The 26,125-nt window shown below is 38.9% G+C and overlaps 2 protein-coding genes across 2 annotated transcripts in view; one reads left to right on the top strand and one right to left on the bottom strand.

The window, feature by feature from the left end:
• The window catches only part of FARSB (phenylalanyl-tRNA synthetase subunit beta), a 61,190-nt gene extending 44,082 nt beyond the window's left edge, over window positions 1-17,108 (bottom strand). Inside the window, exons 1-9 of the mRNA XM_010948854.3 lie at window positions 17,005-17,108; window positions 13,193-13,248; window positions 10,372-10,526; window positions 8,682-8,751; window positions 7,981-8,096; window positions 3,496-3,646; window positions 2,588-2,696; window positions 1,598-1,668; window positions 43-104 (exon numbers count right to left, since the gene is read on the bottom strand). Coding sequence (XP_010947156.2) covers window positions 43-104; window positions 1,598-1,668; window positions 2,588-2,696; window positions 3,496-3,646; window positions 7,981-8,096; window positions 8,682-8,751; window positions 10,372-10,526; window positions 13,193-13,248; window positions 17,005-17,062 — 848 coding nt within the window. The 5' untranslated portion in view covers window positions 17,063-17,108. The remainder of the gene's footprint in view (window positions 1-42; window positions 105-1,597; window positions 1,669-2,587; window positions 2,697-3,495; window positions 3,647-7,980; window positions 8,097-8,681; window positions 8,752-10,371; window positions 10,527-13,192; window positions 13,249-17,004) is intronic.
• A 7,184-nt stretch (window positions 17,109-24,292) lies between these two features.
• LOC105064061 (glycerol kinase) lies at window positions 24,293-25,971 on the top strand. Its single transcript, XM_045512126.2, has one exon. It carries the CDS (start codon window positions 24,293-24,295, stop codon window positions 25,952-25,954), a length of 1,662 nt encoding a protein of 553 aa, XP_045368082.1. The 3' UTR covers window positions 25,955-25,971.
• The last annotated feature ends 154 nt before the right edge of the window (window positions 25,972-26,125 follow it).

A 26,125-nucleotide genomic window follows, 5' to 3' on the forward strand; every position in this document is an offset into this window, starting at 1 on the left:
GAACAATAGGCCATCATTGATAAAGATACCGAATGAACTTACGTAAATTGATTCTCACAATATTCACTGAACGTGGTGACAATAGTGTCAAGAACTATTTTTGCCTGCAAAGGAAAAAAACAAGTATTATGGTCATCTACTAATATATCTTTCTTCACTCAGAAGGAAATGAGTTATTATTTAATATCCTTTAGTCCCCAAACATCTAAAAATGGACTTCTTTATATAAATTCTAAAGAAAGAAGTGGAGTAAAAACTCCTGAGTAGGCCTGACCTTATCTTCAGGTGTTCTGCATTCATGCGGTTCTCTGAGAGTTACAATCCATGACTGAGACAAATCATTTATTTCCCCACCCCCTCCCTTGGCTTCACCAAATTTCAAAAATGACAGATGGCTAACTACAGCAGTAAACTTTATCAATCTCCTAAGTCTATGTAGCCAGATTCCAGATTTCTGGCCTAGTCACTTATTAACAGTCTGACTTTGGGCAAGTTATTTACCCGTCTTTGTACCTTAGTTTGTTAAGTAAAGATGATAAAAGTTCCTACCTCACTTGGTTAATATGAAGATTGAGAGAGAGTATGTATGTGTGTGTTGTGTGTTTGTGTGTGTATAAAACACATACAGCAATGCCTGACACATAGTAAAGGCCATTATAGAATTTGTTAGGTTTTTTTTAAGTTAAAAAATACAATAACCTTTTGAGAAATATGATTTGCTTTTATATATACTTCACTCATAAACAAGCTTCACGGAAAATATCCAATGTCTGTTAATGTGCAAATCAAAAAAAAATTTTTTAATGGAAAAAGCTTTATTATTTATTACCCTGTCAATATTTCTGAAGGCAAATATGGTACATTAAAGTTATAAATGAAATACCTTACAATGGTCTCCAATCCTGTAAGATGCATGCAAATACCATTTACCTGCCCTCCTCCTACACTCCAGTCACCTGCTGCCATTCACATTTACCTTAACTGCTTAATTGCCACCTCACTCTATGTCTTGCTTACCACGTGTAAAGAAATCACATGCCATAGAAAAGAGCTTTCATAACAATTCAATCCAATATATGTAGTAACTAAAATGACTGAACGACTGATATTCTACATATTCTAGATATCTTTCTGTGCATAAACTCTTCTGCAACTTACTAAAAAAAAACTCTATAGCCAGTTGGTTTTAAAAATTTCTTTTACAAGTACACAAAGGTCTGAAATTAGTCAGCATTCAGATTAAGCCCACGAAGATGAACACTTTATACAGGTGGCATTACAATGCATATCCCATTCCCTGTGTTACACTTATGCATATGGCTAATTCTCTCACAAGACGACAAGTTCCTTGGAGTTAAGAACATATAACTTGTTACCAAATTCATGGCACTAGAAAGATAGCTGGTGCTCACATTTGTTAATTGAATGAAAGCACTATAACCAAAGTACAGAATATCTACATCTTTCTACTTTTCTAAATTTATAAAATATGTTCCCACCTACAAAATAAACATATTTTAAAGTGTAGCCACATAGTCTTGGTCCAGAAGTAAAAATCTATCTTGACGGTACAAAATTAGAATAAAGTTTTATTTACCTTAGTAAAGTCAGTTCCTGTGCATTCAATAAATATATTTCTAGTATTTACTGTTATTTTTGAATGATTTCCTGCAACAGACATAAAACAATAACAACAAAACAATCAGTTTCAGAAACACAAGTGCACTAAAAAGCTCTACAAAACTGAAACTGCATTTTAACTTAGAACATAATATAAACGGACACCTCAGACGTAAGGGGAGATACATCTATTATTTTAAGCTTCCATTATAAGCTGGAGAATAAAGCTAAAGTAAAAACAAGACTTTACTAAGTGCATTAAATGTGTCAGGTGCTAAAAGTTGTCTCATCACATCTTCACCACAACCCCACGACGGAGCTGCAGGCAGAACAACGAAGATTCAGATCAGGCTCACTGACCATGACCATTAGCTATTAACCAGCAAGGCTAAGACTTGAGTCTGGATCTGGCTCACTCCAAAGGCCACTGCAAGTACTGGAGTCCGAGATCTTGAGGAGGAAAAGATTCTCCTTCCCACCGTGCATCAACTGCACCCCCTTCTCACCTCAGAAAGCCAAACATCTATGGCTTTAATACTGTTAAACTATCGTGCATTCAAATTGCTTCTTCAACAAAGGGTTCAGAAAGGAGTTAAGAGGGTAAAATTCAGTTTTAAAGTTTTAACTTAACTATAAAATAGTAGGTAAGACAGAATTTGGCGTGAACTAAATGACCTGCTAAAACCAAAAATCGACGCCCTTTGGAGGAATATAACAGCATCATGAGAGTAACACCAGAAGATATTTATAAACTTACAAATATGTATACAATTATAAATTACATACAAATCACCAGTTAAATATTGAATAAATGAATGAAAAGAACTATTACAATAAAATCTACAAAAGACCTGAGATTCTCAGATTAAGTGTTATCTGATTCAGCCAAGTCTACTGAGAATTCTACAAAAACGTCAAAAAATAAGAGGGAAACAGCAAAAACTATGATGCTTAAGAAATAACTCACCATTGATGATTGGAGGCATTGAAAGGACGACACCATTGCTATCATAGATAACTGGGTACAGAGGTTTGTTTTCAATTATATGTAAATAATGTTTAAGGTGGTTGTCAGTCTGAAAAAAAAATTGTTTTTTACTTTTGTCACTGTAGTTAGTTTACATACCTACCTGGCATAAAAATTACAGAAAAACAATAAAACAGCCCCCAAAAGTTCTAAATTTATACAATTTGCTGATATAAATTAATTATCTTAGCATCCTTATACAGCCTCATCTCCTACTAGGGAAAGATGAAGCCACAGTTGAATTGCTTTTCAAGAGTGAAAACAGATTTGCACAGTAAGCCTGAATCACCTTAAGCAAAACACAAAACATACAAAACAATTTAAATAGGAAGAAATCCTGTGCAAATAAGGCCAACGATAATAGCTGCTTTCTCCAAATGATCCCCACTACTTCCACTACTTGTTAAGGGCAATTTAAGGTGACTACTGACTACTGAATTCATTTTCACTGCTCAACTGTAAAATGCAAATAATGGGAGGTAGACACTTTGTAACAGAGTGTGACACACACACACACACAGCAACTAGTAAATCTTACTGTTCCTTATATTTGCATGAGTTTTAATTACACCTAATTATAAATACTGCAGTGTGGTATGATCTACTTCAGTGGTTCTCAGTCCTGGCTGTACATTAAAAACATCTGAGAGGATAAAAAAGTACTAATAGACAAAACAAAACCATGCCCAGACCCCACTGTAGATCAAATGAATCAATATCTCTGGACTGGAGCCCAGACACTGCTATTTTTTCAAAAGCACTCACTGCACTGCCCTAATTAAGACTTGACTTTGGAGGAATTTCATGATTCATGCAGAGCTATGACATTAATATGGAAGGACCCCTACCTTGTACATGTTCATCAGTTCACAGGCTGTGTATTCCTTTGTCTTATTTAGAGGCTTGAATTTGATATCTGAAGGTTTCTTTGCAGTGTAAGTAAATGGGCCTGATAAAGTGTCCAAGTCATGGGTACCAATAGCAACCAATGCTCTTTTCCTACATGGAGAGAGAAATGGGAAAAAAAGACTTGAATATTCCAAAGCAGAAATTCAAAAGATAACACAGACTACAGGTTTTTAAAAATTATTTTTAGACACTTCCCTAAAATACCCTGTTAATATATGGCAATTTTACAACCATTAAAAATTATGAGAAATTATAAAGCTACTTAAAAATATTATTTCAATACCTGAAGTACATTTTTTCAACTGTGCTTTCCCAAGTACATTACTAGGACATTTTCAAAGTCAACATACCTTTTACTTTCTTTTAACCTATTTCTGAACTCTTCATATCCTCAAATAAAAATAAATGTTTTATTTAATTATATTACCTAAAAATTGCCATGTTTTTTGGCTATATTTTCCTAAATTTCCTGTCATATACCTGCACTGCTTTATTAATGGAAATTATTTAATTTTAAAATTTCATATGTAAGGAAATTTCAAAAGCTATTAATTTCATTTATTCTACAGTTTACCTGCAAAGGATTGAAGACAATTTTAGGAACTTAAATCATGATACAAAGTAGGAGAGAAAGAAACAGAAGGAGGGATAAAAAAATGGAGTAATGAACAATGTTGATACTAAATTAGAATCTCAAGGCCTACAGTCTTTCCACAGAGGGTCACAAATTTAGCTCTTAGATTTCCAAAAGACAATTCAGAAGGAGACACTTGGGCAGAATTTATGGTGCTCTTGAGAATACTTAAAATTAGTTTTAGATGTATGTGTACATATATTTGACAATGTATGCCTAACTACAGTTACAGATCAGAGAAAATGCATTAGTAATCAAAGAATATACTAAAGTCCACATTACTTGAACCATGAAACAATTTTTTAAATGTGTAAGAAACAAATTTTGGTCATCCTCCAAGACAAGTAACCAGAATCTTAATAAATACAGGTGAATTGAACAGAGTGGTTGACAAGCAAAAAGGAAGTATTACTTTACTCAGTTATATGCTTATGGAAGATAATAACCCCAGAACTAGCTCAGGTTGAAATGAACATGGTTCTGTAAGTTTAGATAAAATTAACAACTGACAAATCCATGGGTAAGAAGGTCCATGTTTTCCTGAACACTGATGTTGGTCCCTTAATCCTAAAACAATACCTCAAAATGACACTAAATTTCAACCTCAAACCAGTCATAAATAAATAAATTTCGGATGAATCAAAGAGGTATGCAATTTGAAAAACAAAAGACAAACATATATACACACATAAAAGAAACTGAAAAATTATTCAAAGAAAAAACAGGAGAACGATGCTCAAAACTGTGGAGTAGGACACCCCTTCTTAAGTAAGACACAAAACATAAAAGCCATATAGGAAGACTAATAAACGTGCCTATATCCAAACTAAAAGCCTTAGATATCCCAAAAGACCCCAAAAGTTCAAAGACACATGATAGAAAAGGTTTACAATGTATGTACAGAAAAAGGATTAATATTTTAAATATATATTTCATACATAAGATATGAAAACTAAAAATACTGAGAAATCAAGATTCTACCTATTAAAGTCTTGCTATGAAAAAGCAGCAGCTGAAAGAAGGGAGCAGAAAATTCTGCTGCTGCCAACTGCAGAGGTCTCATCTAGCCAAATTTTGTAAGTCTGAGTCTAGCTAAATATTCAAGAGTCTTTGCCTGCAACAAAAATTGCTTGTCAGAGAAAAAGAGCAAAATCAAGAGCCTCTTCCACAACCTAACATTCTATATGTAATCAAAAAGCAGTGCCTATGAAAACAGGGAACCATGACTCATACTCGAGAAAAAAACAGCCCATAAAAACCAATGCTCAAGATGACCCAGATCCTCAAATCACCACACTAATTTTAAAAATGCTACTACAAAAAATGTTCAAGAAAATATACACATAATGAAGAGATGAGGGATAAACAGCAGGAAAAAAAAACTTAAAAAAGAACCATATAAATTCTAGAGATGAAAAGTAAAATAATGGGTAAAAAATTCACTGGACACTTACAGCCAAATAAAATTAACAGAAACTAGATTTACTCTCCTGCCTGAAACAATCATTAAAGAGGCAAAATACACAAAACAATGGTTTCCGTGTCTGGCACTGGACATCAGGCAATGAAGGGCGGCAATCCCTGAGACAGGAAACAAGGGGAGCCCTCCAACCGCCCGGCTGACTGCCTGGAGGGGCTTCAAGCCACAGGGCAGGAAAGGGGGTCTGGTTAGAGTCCAGTGGACTCCCTAAGTTGAAGACATGGTAGAGAGCCTAGAGATCAAGACGGCCAGAGTTCACTGCACAGAGCACCAGAGAGGAGAGAACTCTGCAGAAGTGCAGAGGGGCCCCATTGAGTAGTCAGCTGAGCAGTGATCAGTGCACACATGTGAGGAAACCACCCAAGGCCAGGGAAAGAACTGTCCAAGGGAACAGCGCTCACAGACTACAAAACCTCACTATTCGTATGGCAATGGATAAAGCAGGAACAAGGGTCTTGGCTCAGTAGTAAGGGCTAATTAGCCCTAGACAGAACACTGCGTGATCAATGAAAACAGACAAACAGAAAAAAAGCAGAGAAAAGTCAATGAAACCAAAAGCTGCTTCTCTGAAAACTGATATACGCTGATACGCACTGAAGAAATTGATAAACCACTAGTCACAGTGATCAGGAAAAATAAGAGAAAAGGAACAGGAATGAAAGAGGTGATATTGAAACAGATAATACAGATATATTGAAGGATAATAAGGGAACATAATAAAGAACTTTATGCCAATCAATTTTATAATTTAAATGACATGAACGTATCTCATGAAAAACACAGGATTTACTGACTCTGGTACAACCAGAGTTTTAGGATGTGATTTATTCCTCCCCTTAGGAAAAGCTCATGACTTCCAGAAATACTGCATAAACCAGAGCTTAAAGTCAAATTAGTAAGGAAATGCCTTCTGATTTAGATAAAAATTAGATTCTTCAAATGAACAGAACAGATAATTGGGCTCAGCCACTTGCTAGATGTATCTATGCTTGTCCGAAATCCTCTACCTTGTTCTTCATTTTGAAATATTCATTTTTCTTTTTTTTTAATAGACGTACTGGGGATTAAACCCAGGACCTCCTGCATGCTAAGCATGCACTCCACTACTGAGCTATACCCACTCGCCTTGAAATGGTATTTAAATTCTTATTATTTTGCATAATAATAACATCTGTAAGATGACAAATAGATTATTTTTATAAAACATTTTGGAATAAATGTTCTTCAGAATCTGGAAAAAAGAAAAATGATGTTTCAAGAAAAAGAAACCTCATGAGCTAAACCACAGGTGTTTTATTTTTAAAATATATTTCACACCAGAGGAAAACATCCAAGGGCCCCTCTGACCCCTGTCTCTAGCCCAACCCTTACACATAAGCCTCTTCTAGTTTCCATAGTTAAACCGAACTGCAATCACTGCAATTATTAAAAAATAAAAATTACTTTTTCTATTTTTATTTAAGACGTACATAACTGTTAATCCTTTGACAAGCATGAAATCAACTTATGTTGATATATTTTAAGACCAACACAAAAAGACTGGATGTGTTAGCTAAAGCCTGACATTTCTTATCATGAGTAAATATATCATTTCTACTAGTATTTTTGAAATACTGAAATTAGTTGAAGGACTCCCTCCCACTGTTACCTTCCTCGACCTTTAGGGGTTAGGAATTCCATAGGTTTGAAGATCACTTCACTAAAGGGAGCTCTCTGGGAAATGATGTACAGCAACGCCAAAGACAGAATAAGACAATCCAGTTATTTAGTATGTGTGACGCCGAGGTGAGCACAAAAATTCAATTATTTAAAAGTCTCAAGTTTCATCTGTCAATTTATACTTATATTCAATCAAAAAGTGAGATCTAAGCCAAAAAATTCTGCCTATTTTGAAAATGAGAAGTGAAACTTCAAATTACCATGGTTTAATACTTAGTAGTATAATCCACTGCTAGTAATTTGAACCAAAAAACAAAAACAAACAAAAAAAGAAAACCTCTACGAGTAGGTATTTCTTCTCTATATAGTTTTCAAAATATAGCTTACTTCTCCATGTAGACACTATTTATAAGCAGTAACAAATAGCTGTTGGTAAACTGAAACTTATTTAAACTTCAATTTAATTTAACAAATTTAAACTCTTGTCACTCTCACATATTATTAATTCAGAGCTTTGAAAAAATGTGCAGTAGAGAAAGAAAGGAAAAAGGGAAGGAAAGAGGGAGAGAAGGGGAAGGAGAAGGGGAAGAAAGGGATGAGAAGGAGGAAGGAGAGGGGGCGGCAGGGAAGAGAGAAGATGCAGCCACAAACCTGCAAATGTTCTGATGCAACTTCTCCTGAAGCTCAATGAAGCTGTCATAGCGATCTTTAGTAAACTTTATGTTTCGGAGAACTGCTGCGACAGCGTAAGGGCGTATTTTTGCTGTCTGGAATCATTATATCATGACAAACGGTAAATGTTAATCCTTTTCTTTGTAATAACATCTTGTAACAAAAAGTTAGCTGTCACAAACTTTCATTTAAACAAGTGTATATTATTCATTCAATCAACAAGTAATAAAGTACAGTGGTGATAAGAAAAAAAGTCACTGTCCTCATGAAATTTACATTTCAGATTACTGAAAATTTACTAAATTATTGAGAAAAAAAAATCAACCTTTAAGTTGCCTGCTGATAGTTAATATTTTTACCAAATAGCCTTCCCCCAAAGATTTTCTAAATTTTAATACCATAATTTAAACAATTATATCTCAAATGTATTTTTTTCAAATGTATTTTAAACAAATATTTGGATGTTACTTTCTGAAATTTTTCATGGAAAACAGATGCTCTGTTCCCTTTCATTTCTTGGTTAAAAACAAAATGACAATTTTTAAGAACGAGAGGCTAAATATACATCCATTTTAGCAAAAGATCAAAGAAAATTATACTTGGCAGAAGGCTGAGCTTTGTTCCACCTTACATACATAAGAAATGTTTTTAAAAGGAAAATAAAAATTGACCCTTATTACCTCCTCTGTGATGATCAATTTCTGGATTTCTCCATTAGGCATTACCCGTTTATACACTGGAGTCTTTATCCTAAAATGTTAAAACACACTTGCTCAATATTAACCAAAAGATTTGATAAACTGATTTATCCTATTCTGTGAATAGAAAGCATGCAAAATGAACAGAACTAGGACAGTGGGTTAAAGTTACAGCAAACCAAATTTCAACTGAATATTAAATACAAAACAACAATAACAAAAAACAAACTTCCTAACATTTCAAGTTGTCTAAAAATGGGTTAGGATGCCTCATGCCTCATGGTAATGCTTAATCTATCCCTAGAGTCTCCGCAGAGGCTAGAAAACCATTTTACCTAAGCAATTGTATGGGGGCATTTAAACATCAGCTGAGGGGCTGAATTAAATAACCTTTAAGTTTTATTCCAATCATGAGATTCTGAGCTTCTAAGAAAAATAAAGCTTATTAAAAATATAGATGGCCTGGTCCCATCTGGACTTAATGAATCAGAATATTCAAGGGAAAGGCCTGGTAAATAGTACATTCTGAAGGCATAGTCCAGGTAATTGTTATCATTAGGAGAGGGTGGGAACTACTATTTTAAGTCAGTGCTTTTCAAACCTCAATGCCTACAATCAGCTGGGGAATTTGTTAAACCGATTCTGATTCAAAAAGTCTAGGGTAGAGGCTGAGATTCTGCAGTTCTAACAAATTCCCAGGTGACACAGATGATGCTGGTCCATGGACCACACTTTGAGTAGCAAAGGTCTTAAGTCATTTTCCTAATTCTGTCTTATAAAAATCTTACAAGGTGCCTGTTAAAAACAGAAATTCAAATCAGAGACGTTTGGGAAACACACTGTAAGGGATTATCCCTGACCCACAAAATATAAACATCTGATTGTCATGCAGAGAAACAACTGGGTCAACCCCCAGATTTTAACCACCTTAACCAAATGCCCAATTATCACCCTTTCACCAACACCTGTCACTCATCTGAAGGCCTCATAGTTCCAGAGTCTAGCCCATCTGCCTGAGGCTCTTAGGCTTAGTCTTTTGCAACTCATGAGATAATGTATAAGTATTCAAAACCAAAAACAATTATTTTTGATAGCTTTACTGTTTTGCCTCTTTTTCACTTTATATGTTCATCATTTTCTAAATTTATTACTTGAAGAGTTAGGCAGAGACTTAAAAATATTCATTACAAATTAAGAGATTGAAACTAGAAAGGCCAGTGAACTTGCCCACAGCCATCGTTAAGATCTTTAGTTTTCCAGTTAGGAAGATCCACTCCCGAGCTTCCTCAAAATTCTTAAGAAAACGACATATAAAGTTTTGCCACCTGTACTTTTCTCTCAACCTCTAACAAATCCAATGAACTATCTCTTCCAATTGGATTACTGAAAGAACTCACATGAACCTACTGAAGAATTTTTTAAGAAGCCATAAAATCATTAACCACTCTAGTTTTAAAATGTGTTCCCAAAATGAAAGGCTATGACTCAACATTGAGGCAAATTTTCAAATGGCTGCAATCCACAGGTCGAATCATCCCTCTATGCAGACCTAAAGCTGGTGTACCTGTCCAATAAGTTTTCTTCTAGAAACTGAGAAAGGGTTGCTGATAATGACAGGCAAAGAAAAAAGCAATTCAACTTAGCCAAGTATTTAATGAACTGATTCCCTTACCTTTCTTTGAAGACTTGAAGTCCTCGAACCAATCCTTCCAGACACAGGAGATCATATCTATTGGCAGGCACATCAATTTTGTAGAGAACAACATCAGAGGCCCCCTGTGCCTTTTCATTACCTTGTTCCTTACTTATGATTTCCTTCTCCGAAGTCTAAAATAAACCCCCAAAGTAAAATAAAACTAAGTAAGTCTAAATTCTTTTGAAAAAGTAGTTCTTAGTCCTACCAAGTAGTAACTACATTATCCCTGTTCTTTCCAGAGCAGCACAAATCCATCTAAAGCAAGGAGTGGGCCAAATCATGCCTGCCGCCTGTTTCTGTAAATAAAGTTTTATTGGAACATAGCCACACCCATTCATTTACATATTATCTGTTGTTAAGTACACACCACAACAGCTGAGTTGTGGCAGAGACTACACAGCCTTCAAAGCTAGCCCCTTATAGAAAAAGTCTGCTCATCCCTGATCTAAAAGAAAATGAAAACACAAGAACACAGGGCAACAACAACAAAAGTGTCAATGAGAAAAAGGAAGGAGAATTCACCAAATAAAAGATATGCAAGTTTTTATAAGATAATAACTCTAAAAGCTAAATCCTGTGGGCACCAAAGTCTTAAAGCAACGTGAGAATGAGAGTAATCATATAAAAGCAAACAAAAACATCTGAAGAGATCATCAGAAGCTGTGGGGTAAATTAGAAGGAATTAAAGGTACAACAGGAAGCAATCTAATGACCGTAAAAGGTACAGAGCAGCAAGAATGAAAGCAAACAAGAGGGAGAAGAGAAGTAACACTAGGAGAATTTTTAACGCAGTGGCAAAAAGCTTAGAATATTCTCAATCACCACATCAGAGCAAAGAATAACATATTTTCTTAAAAAACAACCATTGACAGGAAATTAAATTCCATTGCCTATGTTTACTACAGCAGGGAACTGTAGGTATACTTAAGAAATTTTCAATCAAAATGCTTAAAAGTCATAATCCAACTGTTAATGCTACTCACTAATTATCTGGAAACCCCACTTAACTGGAACTCCCACTGCTTCTACCACCAGCAACCTGCTAAAATAACTGATGGATTCCTATCAAAACATGTAATGATTTTTCTCTTAACATGGTGCCCTCCCACTGTCACAATACGAGCAGTTCAAATCATTGCCCAAATAAAGAGTTATAGTCTACACCTGCACGGCAGGTAGAAGAATTCAGTCAATAAGCACTGTACACCCGAGTCACAATCGAGGAATCACAGGGGTCCATATAATGCTGGGACCGCCTACACTGGGTATCTCAAGCTCAGGAGACAATTTTAAAAATCAGAGGAAATATAAAAATAATAAAAGGAGGATAAAAAGGAGGGAGAAGGAGAGGAGAAAAGAGATGAGGGGGATAGGGAAGGCTATGAAAAGAGGCAAGAAGAGGAATCAGAATTTAAACCAAGTTCAAAGGAATCAATAAAATTGCTGTATTTTTTTTTAATGAAGAAAGATGATGGCGGATTTCAGGAGGGACCCCCATAAGCAAGGGGAAAAAAATGTGGTAACCAGAGAAGAGGAAACACCTGAACAAAAAAATACCTAATTCTTTTGCAAAAAAAGACACAGCTGCTTAAACCTTCTTTCATTTTCAGTATCTCAGTTCATGCAAAGATCATATGTGAAGACTGGGTTTATCAATGCTGACAAAAATGTTATAGAAATCAATGACCACAGAAATTTCAGAGCCAAAGAGTTCTATAAAGATCATATAAGCCAAACCCCCTTATTTCACGGATGAAAAGGAGGCCCAGAGTGACCAATATATGAAGTCCAGAGAGGCAATGTAATTGTCCATGGTCACATAGCTAGTAAATGTGGAAGCTTGAACTGTTACTCAAATTTTCTGATATCCAGTCCAATGCTCTTCAATATCACACAGCCTCAAACATAATTTTGAGTCCTAATAAAATTAGTAACAATTTAATATAAACTACAGAAATCTCAGCTGACCTCTCAAGATATAGATGATCACTAATTAAAAAAAAAAAAATCTTCCTGTAATGTTAGTAAATAAACAGCAAGAAAAACAAGACAATACACATTTTGTCAGTCTGAAGCTCCTCAAACTTTATAGTGTTAGAAAACACTGAATAGACTAAGAAGATAAAAGGTTTGGGGGAAAAAATAACACTAATTACCCGAGAAATATTAATTATCTTTTTAGTTACAAATGTCTTTAATATATAATCATTATAGTAATATATTTTGTAAATAAAGCTATTGTTTAAACATTTTAACCATTATACAATCAAAAGACCAGGAAAATGCTTCAAAATCATTTTTACAAGCAATTCTTCAAAAAATAGGAGATGATTTTACAAGATCAATGTATACAGTAGTGAAGGAAGAATGAATTAACACTGGTTAAACAAACATGGAGGAAGGTGAGGTGGGCACAGAGGAAATGTAGAAGTCAGAGGCCAAGGAGACAGCAACTCTGGCTGAAGCAGAGCTTCCATTGCTCCCAGACCCCTCTCCATATGGTCATCTGCAAATGGCACCGGGAGCTCACTCTCACTCTAGGGTTACCTGAGAGGGTCTACCCACCTCCACAGCACTAACCTGACAGCTTAAGGTGTCTGCATCCGAATAAGGCAGGGACCCCTTTTGAGACTTTACACAAAGCAACAGACACATTTAGAACCAGAGCTTAGCCCCTTAACACAAAAATTACCACGGCCCACAAATATTCCACCTTATAACAAAGATAAAATATAATAAACTTCTGAAAAATGAACTTATACACAGGATATGAGACAAATAAATATCCAATACATACAATTTCATCAAGTTCCAGGCCAAATTCAAAACATAGTTCGTCAAATTCTTCGTCAGCTAGGAAAAAAAAAGAGATTGCTAATTTTAATCTGTTCAGTACAAATGAGTATAGCATATAAATTGCATTTTTTAAATTGCCTTACATCAAGCATACTAAATATCAGGCATCAGATATCACCATTTAAAAACAAATTTTAAAAGTTTGGCCAAGAAAAATTTTTAAAGAAAAAGAAAACTATTACAAGGCTGATTCATCTAAATAGTATCAACTACGGAATCAGGTTACCTGCACTGGGGACTTTACATTTACTCACAAGAAAAGTGACCTCCTAAGTAGGGACCCAATGTAAAGTAGGCACAGAATCACAGATCCAACATGATGGAACAACGTCATATAAATCCTATCATTTAAAATTCTAAGGTGGCCTAACAGTTGACTTTGGAGCCGTGCCAATCCCAGTTTGAATTCTGACTGTTCAGTTTACTAGTTCTGAGAGCTTAGCACCTTATGTAAACTTTCTGATTCCTATGTCTCATCCATAAAGTGAGCTAAAATGCCTCATCCAAAAATTAGCATTTTACAGCCACTGATTTAAAGCATGCAACTGTTGGAAAGATTTAAATGAGTTCATGCAGATAATGGGCCTGGCATAATGCCCTGAAACGTGGTAGGTCTGCAAAAATTAATAGTTCTCTTCCTTACTTTTAAATTATATTCTATTCTGCTTTGCTACCTGACACAACATTTTTAGGGTTTTCTTGTTACCCAAAACTGAACACAAACTGTCATTACCAGTATAGTCTAGCAAAAAGCTGGTCTTAAAATTCCCGATCCTGATACTGAACTGCCATTTACCAAACATTTATTGAGCACCTACTATATCCTGGCACTTAACTAGGTATCAGGGCTGCAAAGATAAATAAAACACAATTCCTGCCTTAACTACTTCCTACTGTAGTAAACAAGCTAGATGTGTAAATACAATTATGATAAGTGTAAGGTACAGCATAGGCACAAAGGAAATAATCAGCTCCACCAAGGGTCAGCTGAGGCTTCAGAGAAAGGATGAGTTTATTAGACGGGGATGGTAGGGAGTGAGAAACAGCATGACAAATGTAGAAAGTTCAATACGGATGAAGCATGAGGTTCATGTCAGGAGCCATGATGGAACAAGCAGGAAGAAGTCAGCTCGTGATGCCCTCTGCCCTGCCTGGGGTAATGGGGAGTTACACTAAAGGATGTCCAGCTGGACAGCAGCTCAATTAGATCTGCGTTTTAAAGAATGCTGGCAGGGTGGTGGAAGAACTGGAGCAGACAATCTACTGCCAACAGCCAAGTGAGACAGTGAGGACTTGATCAAAGCAGAGCAGGGAGTCTGAGAAAGAAGAATGTGAGAAACATCAGAGACAGATTCCATAAGGCTCGAAGACTGACCAAGAGGGAGGTGGGAACCGTGAGTGAGCGGGAGGACTCCCAGGTCTCTGGTGTGGGTGAGCATGTGAGCAGGGGTATAGTTAACTGGGGCAGGAAATAACAGAGGCTTCCAGTGATTCCCTGCCTCCTGCTATTCACACCCTTCTGGGAACTGAGGTCTGAAACAACCACAAGCGTGAGCTTGGAAGCATATTCTCCAGCCCAGCCACACTTTGCTATTACACCAAGGCAGAACAGGACCAGAATTGAAGAACAGTTAAAATAAATCAGTTAACAAGAAAATGAGTGGCAAGAGGAAAACATCTGAGCAGAAAGACGATAAAAAGGTAGACAAAGGTGACAAAACTGCCCCAGAGGAGCAATGTTAAAGAATAAAAGCAGCCCGAAAAATATTCTTTGCTAATTCTCAATAAGCAAAGAGGTGGCGGAAGGGAAGGCAGTGACTGATGAAACAATGGAATTTTAGGACAGACGAAAAGCAACCATGGAGGGACTGCAGAATAGAGGGAATGGGGATAGAAGAGTAAAGGAGACATTATCTGAAAACAAGAAGAAAAAAGACTGAAAGAGAAAAAAAAGGGAGAGGGGACAAGTCGGATTCACACTACTTGGAAACCAGAAGCTTTGCCAAAATGTTTTTCCAACTTTTATCCCAACCTAATTAACATTTAAAATATTTCAAGAAATAACACATAAAATACAAACTAATGATAAGTATTATTTCTAACCTGTCTGAAGTACATCTCAACACAGATTTTGCTGAGTGAAATTTTAATGAGTCAGTAGCTGACAGATATTTGTGGATAATTAAGCTTACCCGATCTCTCTCAATATGAAAAAAAAGGGAAGGGGGCAGCTAGGGAATACATTAAAACATCAGATGACAGTGAATAGGTTATAAATCTCATCATTTTTAAAAACTTGGATTATCTCTTACTTTCCCAGATATGGATACCCACGTGGAAACTGATCACAGTTGTCTTCAGCAAATATTTGCCACCTACTCTCTTGTATAATTCAGGTACATCGTACAGCATGAGTGAGAATATGGTTTAGAAAGATGGGTAAGGAACATAATTATGCATAGTATGAAATAAAAGTGTAGAGAATTCGAGCCAAGTTCAGAGGACAAAATAATTAACTCTTTCCAGGGCCTTATGGCAGAAGGAGAATAACACTTTAAGAATACAGCTGACCCTTGAACAAGGCAAGGCTCAAGGGTTCCCATTGCCTCCATCGTGTCCAAAAATCTCTGTATAACTTATATAGTTGGCCCTCCTGGGTTCTGCATTTAGGGACTGAACAACCACAGATTATGTTGTAGTATTTATTGTTGAAAATAAATCCTTCTATAAGTGGATCTGCCCAGTTCAAACCTGGGTTGTTCAAGGGTCAACTGTACGTAGTATCTAAAAGTGAACCTTTAGGTTAAGTTTTCAAAAGCTAACTTTATTTCCACAGTAGTATCTTATTGTAGGAAGCAGTATCTATTAAACCGACTAGGGCTTTGTCATATCTAATCCTAAAACCAAAAATAGCTCTCACAAATCAATTGCTACAGCCGTTATACAAGCTGATAATATGGGGCGGGGCAGATGTCACTTCAACTGCTACATCTATATGGTAACTGATAATTGTACCTAATATGTCTCCCCCTTTTTTTTAATGCTAGTGGTTTTCGAACTGAAGAACCTAAGTGTAGCACGATGACCAAGCCCATCCAGTGAAGACTCAACACTCAGGGCTCAGCCCAAATGTTACCGCCCTACCTAATGTTGTTCTTAGCACAATATCTTTTTTTTTCTCCCTGACAGCATTTAACGTTATCCGAAATCATTTTATTAATATGCTGGATTTATTATCTGCCTCCCTTATCCGAATATGAACGTGGCCCTTAAGTGCTATGTGCACCACTGTACTCCCAAAGCTCTTAGGCCAGTGCCTGGCACCTAACAGGCGCTCAGTAAAAGTTAAAAAAATAAAACAAGGACAGAATGCCGTCCCCTCTCCTATTCACAAACGGAGTTTCCACAGCGCTTTTCTTACAGCACTTAATTGGCTACACTCGGGATGCAACCCGGGGCTTCACTCCTGTTCTATTCCCTGGCATCAGGCAGGCAGTAGGCGCTCGATGAGAGCCCTGAATGAATGACACTGCGAGCCCAGCATCTGCAGGTGATGCAAATGCACCCGCGGCGACACCGGTTCCCAGAGGCTACATCACCCTGGCCTGGCCGCGGGGGCCGTCAGCCCTCCCTATCTAGACCTTGAGCGCCCAAGGCCGAAACCAGCTGGGCAGCATGAACGTTGCCACGAAACCTTCTGGAGGGGGTCCCAGCCTCCGAGGAGAGGCGCAGAGTTATGCGGCCCGCACTCACTGTAGGTCCGGCCCAGGGCTCGGAAGAGCAGATCACGCTTCACGCTGACAGTCGGCATGGCGAGTCAGGCCCACTGCGCTTGCGCGGGGATCTGGCCCGGGCTCGGCGACCGAGGTATGTAGGACCCGGCCCCGTCCGTGAGGGCTGTCTTGAATATCGCCGGTCTACTCCCCAAAGCTTCTCCTCTCGCTTTTCATCTGAAAGCAAGTAAGTGGCCACCACTAAGCTCGGAAAATCTAACTTCTTTGGGTTAATATACTACAGGCTGAGGAAGGAGACAGAATTGTGTAGAATGGGCTAGGATTTGATGGGCAGTAGAATGAACAGACCGCAAAGGCCCTCACGCCTCAAACGCACGACGGACGGAGGGCGCCAAGACAGGTGGGCGGGGGGGGGGTGCGTAAAAGGGGGCGGGGCATCGAGGTGGAGAATCCTCCCGGGAGGGGTGGGACTGTGAGTAGGCGGGGTCTGAGGCCGCCGGGATAGAAGGGTGTGCAAAAACAGTGGGAGCGAGAGAAACTACAGAACTGCTTTCATCTCATTCCTTAATCTCCCTTATGCCCTGCTACGTGTTATAACTGTGCTTTGTTTGAACCTTACTGCAGCCCTGTAAGGGCTGGCTTCCTTAAATAACCTCGTTTTAAAAGCGGAAACAGACTGCTATTTACTCTGTGTTCTCCACTGGTAGATGCTGTGCTCAATCCTCTTCCAGCGTTAGATCGCCTTCTAACAACCCTCAGTGTAATAGGCAGAATAACAGCCCCCAAAGATATCTGGCCCTAATCCCTGGAACCTGTAAATGTTATCTTAAGTGGAAACAGTCTTTTAAGATTAAGTTAAGGATTTCGAAGTGGAGAGATTATCCTAGATTATCAGAATGGGCCCTAGATGCAGTCACCTATCCTTATAAAGGGGAGATTTGACAGAGAAACGAGTCAGTATAACCACTGGGGCAGAGACTGGAGTGCTGCAGCCGCAAGCCAAGGAATGCTAGCAGCCACTAGAAACTGAAGAGGCAAGGAAGGATTCTCCCTTACCCTTCCAGGGCAGCCCTGTGGTGTCTACAGACACTTTGTTTTTGGCTCAGTGAAACTGATTTTGGACTTCTAACACCCAGATGGGTGAGAGAATATATTTCTTTATTTTAACTCACCAAGTTTGTGATAATTTGTTACAGCAACTATGGGGAAGTAATACACTCAGTAAGTGCTACTATTATCCCCATTTTACAAATGATAAAACTGAGGCCCACTCTGTCTGAGTCACCCAACACAGAAAGCAGAGCTGACACGCTTCCACAAGGGAGCCTTGCCCTTATCCTTTCTACGGTACAGTGAGTGAGGGCCTCCAAGTCCATTCAGGTGAGGGAAGTGTAGCTGGGTGGGATTTAGGCCTTCCTGGCTGCCAATCAAGCAGATTTTTTTCCCCTATGTTAGCTTCCCTCTATGGCTGCAGGCAGTCCCCTCCCAGTGTCCAACAAAATAGGTTGGCAGAGGCCCCATCAATGGCAAATATCTCCAATGCCAAATAAAATTCTCTGTCCTCAAGTTGGTACTCAGTTAGTGAATAATGAATTAGTGAATAAAGGTCTTCCTGAATTATTACATGCTGACCTGCTCTCCTCTGGGCATTCCAAAGAATTCTGTGGCTTTTAACCTCAGTTTCCTCATCTGTAAAGTAGAGATGGTAATAATATACACCTTCAAGAATTATTGTAAGAATTAGAAATAATACTCACGAATGACTAGCATAGTTCTTGTGTCAGAGGTCCTAGAAATTGGGCTTTGTCATTATTGTTGTCTATCCGCCTAGTCAGTTTCCTGCTATCCTCAGACTACCCAGGGGCATTCTGTTCCTATCTGCTATATGCTCACCTACCCAATCATGTTTGGTTCTCCTCCTTTGCCTAATCAAACGTTGGTGGCTCTTTCATCACCACACAGGATCAGAGCCTGCGTAGATCTGTGCAATCATGATGTTTTTCCCTGTAAAACATGTAACATATGTGGAGAAAGTTTCTGAAATGATTGTGCCATTTTCCTGTAATGCTTGTGGATTGGGTAGCAATTGGGAGAGAGAAGTTGTCTGATATGAAATCCTTCCCACTTAGGTCCCGAAAATGCAGTACTGTGTCTGATGACATCTCACAGTGGAGTAGCAGATTTTCTAAAGTGTCATGCGAACATTATGTGTGTGCTTTCCTCCCCAAAACCAAATATTGTCCACTCCCGGCCTTAGTTTCCTCATCCATAAAGTGGAGGTAGGACCTTACTGGATGGTTTTGGGGATAAAGTATGTGGAAACAATTTGAAACGTACTAAATGCCTTTCATATATTAGATATTTACACTCAAGCTAACAATCCAAGTGATCTGAGACTATAAATTATCTCTAGTATTAAACTTACTAAAACTTGGGCTGCTGCCTCCAGGAGAGTGAGATAGGGCTGTAAATTCAGGTAATAGATGATATAATTGACAATAACTGGCCTTATTTTACTTGCTATGTATCCAGAAGTAGTTTTGTTCTGGCTAGAATCTCATATGCCTTTCTTATAAATCTCCTGGGGCATTCTAATCCCTTTGTAGATTATCCTGAAACTTTTAGAACATGATCAAAGTCCATCTATCTTCTTGAGCTTCTATTGATGAATCTATATGGAACCAGGAAAGTCTGCTAGACCTGCCAAGAATCAGATTGATCAGTACTGACTTCCTAATTGTCATACCAATGTTTATTTTTAATTGTATTTTAAAAATAAAATTGTTAGACATTTTATACTATTGAACATTCCCTCATTCTTGAAATTCTCCTTTCTCAGTTTTCCTGGCTCCTTGGATTTTTCTATTATCTGAGAGGTAATAAAAATGCAGTGTCAAGAGTTTTATAAATTAGTCACAGATTACCATTCTGTATCTACCGCTTACTGAGACCTTGGACCAATTACTAAATACTGAGAAGCCTTAGTTCCTTATAGAATGAAGATAATAATATAATATCTACTTCATAGGTATAACATGTTTGTACAAATTTTAATATAAGAGTTCATGTTTGGCACATTGTGAACACTTGATAAATATTAACTCTCGCAGGCTCTTCTACTTCCTACACCACCCTTTCCTACCTTCGGTGTGGAGTACCCTCTAAAGTTATGTCTTTGGTGATCTTCTCCCTGAAAAGATCTCAGCTTTCACTACCACCTAACACAGGTGGCTCCCGTTCTAACCTTCAACTTATATCTCTCTCCCGTGCATATTTCTTACCAGCTTCTGAACACCCAGACCTGAATGTCCAACAGGCTGTCATCTCACACTCAAAAACTGAACATTGCACTTTCGCCCAAATTTGTTCTTCCCCATGTACTCTCTATCTTTTTCAACGTCATGAGCATCTACCGAGTGGTCCAAGCCAGAAATACTGAAGTCCTCCTCCTTCATTTCTCTCTTCTAACTGATTATGATTGAGAAAACTTGGGATAATCTGCTTAGCATTCCTTTTTTTTTCCTTTGAGCAATGGGACCCTGTATCTCATGTCAGTGAATTGGTCCAGCTGTAAACACCTGAACCAAACTGTTTTTTGGACCTGGAACCACAGAGAACTTGAGGTCCATTTTATTTAACAGTGGAAACAGTAAGATGCAAGTCTGGAGCCATTGGCAGCCATGTTTGCCACCATACAGAGAAAACTAATCTGCAGTGTGCTAAAATGATACGGACATTGGAAGAAAAGATAGTGGAGAGAGACTTAGAAGCATTTAAATCCCTGGTTGTTCTTAAGACTTAGGTGGCTCCCTCTTCTTCCTGAAACTTGGTTGTTCAACTGAATGAAATTCAGAAGGATTAAAGCTTAGACTGTGAGAGTCGAAGGGTTATATCTGAGACTGAGGGGATGGATACCCCATTGTGCAGGGCCCAAAACTACATTAAAGAGTTTGGACTTTATTTTAAGAGCAATGGGAAGAGATTCAAATATTTTAAGCAGAGATATGACATGATTAATTTGGTATTTTGGAAACATCACTTTAGTTACATTGTAGAGAAGGGATTAGGGACGGTAGTTCAGGGGACCAAACACAAGGCACATAAATCATTTAGGAGGTTGCAGTAATCCAGAGGAGAAATGATAGCAGCCAGAACTGGGGAAATGGCATGTGTTGTGGGGGGAAAAGTAATAATAATAGACCAGAGGAATCAACAGGTCATATACCATGTAGCCATAAACAATCAGAAAGATACAAACATGAGTGAAAGTCCATCCATTGGAGTGAACCTTCCTGGAAATTAGAAGTAACTGATGGAGCCTGTTTTGCTGCACCTCCAAGGACCCTGCTGTTTGAGTTGCTGACTGCTTCTTTCAAGAGCCTGTCCTGGATGAGATCAGTTGCAGTAGGCCTTTCCAGTCTCTCTCTCTTAGTTTCACCCCAAGAAGTTTCCCAGGCCACGTGCAAACAAAAGTGGGAATGAGGGTCATGGGAAGAGAAAGGACATTTAATAAATACTAGAGATTACCATAATAATTTCTAAGAGTGATTATTCATAGTGTTATAACAGGTTAAAAGAGCAGCTATGAAAGCACCTATTTTGTAGAGCAAATAATCATATACTAACATTAACTAATGGAAGGTTAATGACTGAATTTATATCAATGAAGTTGTCAAAGGAGAATGTGGAAGGACAGAATGGTGTGTGGAGTCTGAGACTTGTATATGCCTATAGCAACAAGAAGATACAGAGGAAAGGAAACCTTGGACTGTAAATGTGGTGGCTACAAAGTCTCGCTATCTTGGGCAAGACTCCTGCAACTTTGCCCAGGACAAACACACTCCAGCCCTGTCAGATTGATAAAATAGTTCATTGAGAAAACAGAGGGGCCCATGGCAAATTTCTTGAACTTTGTTCAAAAGAGCCTTGAAAATAGAACGTCTTAAAGGACATTCCATTGAAACTACCATGGTGATGGTCCTCTACTTGACTTTAACCGGAGCTCGTCACTCTTGATGAATTATGGTAACTGGGATGGTTGCGTTCCATGTGTGTGGTGTATGTGTGATGACAGAGAAATATTTACCTTTGTGATAAATGCACCTTGTGAAAACCGGAACAGTGATCTTTGTCCTAAACTGTACCCTCTAAGGATTCTCAATCTAGAGAGAATGCTGTTTCCTTTAAAACTTAACAATAGGAACATTTTTAACTCAAATTACAGTAAAATGTCATGTTATAGAAAAAATTGTCATCTTCTTGCTGGTAGAAGTTAGTTATGGTAAAATGCACATGGAAAAAAAACAAAACAAGGAAGTAATTTTTAGCTATTCATTTCCCAATGGTAGGCTTTTGTAATCTATGAGGCAATCTGAACTATCACCGTCTTATTCCTTAATTAGCATTGAGAAATGGAAAGAGGAACCACACTTGGTTGGTGGAGACTCAGATCTTCAAGCCAGACAGTGTTGATTTCCTATCACCATGGCCACCTCTGGATTTATCACAGCAGAAGTGCTTGACGCATTTTTGTTGAATTATTGAAAAGTTATACATGTTTTATTCATTCATACTTACCCAATGCCAACCACCTAGTATGTGACTGGTAAATATTTGTTGACTGAAATGTTACGGAAATGACAGGCCAGTCAAGAAACAAGCACCACTCAGAGGGTTGGAGTACTCAGATGTATTACGCCGGCGGTCTCAGAGGGGCTTCTGCTCCGAAGCTCTGAGCACCTCCAAGACGTGCACATGAGGTTTTATAGGGTAAAGTACAAACTTGGGGTATTCGGCCAATAGGCATGGAACAGCTTTAGCAGCATTGTCATCACAAAGGTGGAGGCAGGGAGTCAGCAAACCAACATTCCAAAGCCAGATATGTATCTTTGAAAACCCAGCTGACTAGCAAAAAACATGAACAGCAAACCAACACTAATTAACCTAGATTTACAAGTTAGTCTAGCAGAACTCAGATCAGTATTCCAATACTTAGATTTGTGAGTTATCTTGTTAGACCAGCCCAGCCTCTCCTTCACATTCCTAGACTTGTGAGTTATCTTGTTAGACCAGCCCGGTTTTTCCTTCACAGAATGAATAACCCCAACCCAATAACAATTTAATTCCAATAACAATTTAATTCCAATAACCTGGGACCCAATATAATACACAAATGAACACGTGTTGACTGTCAAACAAATGAGTGAATGATTTAATTGCTAATTAAAATGGTGATGGACCCTCCTGGGTCCCTACTTTGCTTAAATGGTCTGTGATGGGAAATGACAGTTCTTTTCTACCTGCTGAAGGCTCCAGGAAAGAGACAAGAGCATGATTCAGTAGATTGAACTCCAAGCGATTAGGAGTTCTGGGTGTCCTGCTCTTCTTATGTACCATAGATTGTGAATCCAGATAATCAATTGGTCCTGCAATTTACATCTCCAAAGCATACGTTAAATCCATCTGTATTCTCCCTTATAGACCAAGCCACCATCCTCTACTCCCACCCTCCAATAGCCTCCTTAGGGTCTCCCTACTTCCATTCTTGTTACCTCCAATCTGTTGTAAATAGGGGCTCATTCTCTATCACTGGAACCTATGTTTCTTTCAGGGCACGAGCACTCATTTCATTATATACCTATATGATTGCTTTCTGTTTCCCTCGCTAGACTGTGAGTCCCATGACGACAGAGACCTTTCTTATTCACCCTATCTTATTCAGCCCACCCCCACTCCCCACCTAGTGCTTAGCAGGTAGAAGCTTTTCTCTAAATAGTCAATGAATGAACGCTTGTGAATTCTCAAAGGCTCAGAGACCATGTCTTAACTCACCTTTGTGTTATTAGCACCAAGGGCAATGCCTGGTGCAAAGCAGGCACTCCATAAATATTTGTTCCATGTTTGAGTCAATTGAAGAGGGGATGACTCTCCTCTCCAGGCTTTAGACAGAGTATATTTGAATCTTTTCCGCTCTGCCAGCTGTGTAACTTTGAGCCTGGCCCTTCACTAACTGCCAAATGAGCTAATGATCATTTTGCAGGATTGATCTAGGATAAGCTCAGGCTGGTGAAGGGCTCTGCACAGTCTGACGTGGTGTGCACTCACAGTATCCCCAGTAGCACTGGGGAAGGTTCAAGGAAGAAATCTAAAAGAGACGTGGGAGGAGAGGGAAGAGGTGAGGAATGATAAAGCGTTCTACGGCTGCGCACCGTCTGACCCTCCCGACTCGCCGTCCGCCCCTCCCCCGCCCGCCGCCGTCACCCGGGAAACGGGACGCGATCGCCTGCCCGCCGACCGAAGCTAGTTTCATGGCAGCCACGAAGAAAGCACTTTTGGGGCCGCTAGTGGGAGCAGTGGACCAGGGCACCAGCTCGACACGCTTTTTGGTTTTCAATTCAAAGACTGCCGAACTACTCAGTCATCATCAAGTGGAAATAAAACAGCAATTTCCAAAAGAAGGATGGGTGGAACAAGACCCTAAGGAAATCCTGCATTCTGTCTATGAGTGTGTAGAGAAAACGTGTGAGAAATTGGGACGGCTCAACATTGATATTTCCAACATAAAAGCTATTGGCGTCAGTAACCAAAGGGAAACCACTGTGGTCTGGGACAAGTTAACTGGAGAGCCTCTCTACAATGCTGTGGTGTGGCTTGATCTAAGAACCCAGTCTACCGTTGAGAATCTTAGTAAAAGCATTCCAGTAAATAACAACTTTGTCAAGTCCAAGACAGGCCTTCCACTTAGCACTTACTTCAGTGCAGTGAAACTTCGTTGGCTCCTTGACAACGTGAAAAAAATTCAAAAGGCAGTTGAAGAAGATAGAGCTCTTTTTGGGACCATTGATTCATGGCTTATTTGGAGCTTGACAGGAGGAGCCACAGGAGGTGTCCATTGTACAGATGTAACAAATGCAAGTAGGACGATGCTTTTCAACATTCATTCTTTGGAATGGGATAAACAGCTCTGTGAATTTTTTAAAGTTCCAATGAAAATTCTTCCCAATGTCCGGAGTTCTTCTGAGATCTATGGTCTAATGAAAGCGGGGACCTTGGAAGGTGTGCCAATATCTGGGTGTTTGGGGGATCAATCTGCTGCGCTGGTGGGACAGATGTGCTTCCAGGACGGACAAGCCAAAAACACGTATGGAACAGGCTGTTTCCTACTATGTAATACAGGCCACAAATGTGTATTTTCTGAACATGGCCTTCTGACCACAGTGGCTTACAAGCTCGGCAGAGACAAACCAGTATATTATGCATTAGAAGGTTCAGTAGCTATAGCTGGTGCTGTTATTCGCTGGCTAAGAGACAATCTTGGAATTATAAAGACCTCAGAGGAAATTGAAAAACTTGCTAAAGAAGCAGGCACTTCCTACGACTGCTATTTTGTCCCAGCATTTTCAGGGCTGTATGCACCTTATTGGGACCCCAGTGCAAGAGGGATCATCTGTGGGCTCACTCAATTCACCAATAAATGCCATATTGCTTTTGCTGCATTAGAAGCTGTTTGTTTCCAAACCCGAGAGATTTTGGACGCTATGAACCGTGACTGTGGAATTCCACTCAGCCATTTGCAGGTAGACGGAGGAATGACCAACAACAAAATTCTTATGCAGCTACAAGCAGACATTCTGTACATCCCAGTAGTGAAGCCCTCGATGCCCGAAACAACTGCCTTGGGAGCTGCCATGGCAGCAGGGGCTGCAGAAGGGGTTGGCGTTTGGAGCCTGGAACCTGAGGATTTGTCAGCTGTCACGATGGAGCGGTTTGAACCTCAGATCAACGCTAAGGAAAGTGAAATTCGTTATTCGACGTGGAAAAAAGCTGTGATGAAGTCAATGGGTTGGGTTACAACACAGTCTCCAGAAAGTGGTGATCCTAGTATCTTCAGTAGTCTACCCTTGGGTTTTTTTATAGTGAGTAGCATGGTAATGTTAATCGGAGCAAGGTACCTCTCAGGAGTGCCATAAATAATACCAATGCATGGATTCTGAAGATGGGAGCTCTTTACCTAAGGAGAGAATCCAGTGATTCTGTCTCTTCATGTGATGACACTATTCATAGACTCTGATTTCATTTATAAGCCACCTGCTGCCTGATCCTCCAAGTAGATCTGTGGCTTGAAATAAAGAAAATGCAGC

This window comes from Camelus bactrianus, chromosome 5 (assembly GCF_048773025.1).
Source record: "Camelus bactrianus isolate YW-2024 breed Bactrian camel chromosome 5, ASM4877302v1, whole genome shotgun sequence".
Lineage (NCBI taxonomy): Eukaryota > Metazoa > Chordata > Mammalia > Artiodactyla > Camelidae > Camelus > Camelus bactrianus.

What these genes read in the sequence shown, in the direction of transcription:
- LOC105064061 (XM_045512126.2), top strand. Translation starts at nt 24,293, where the DNA reads ATGGCAGCCACGAAGAAAGCACTTTTGGGGCCGCTAGTGGGAGCAGTG.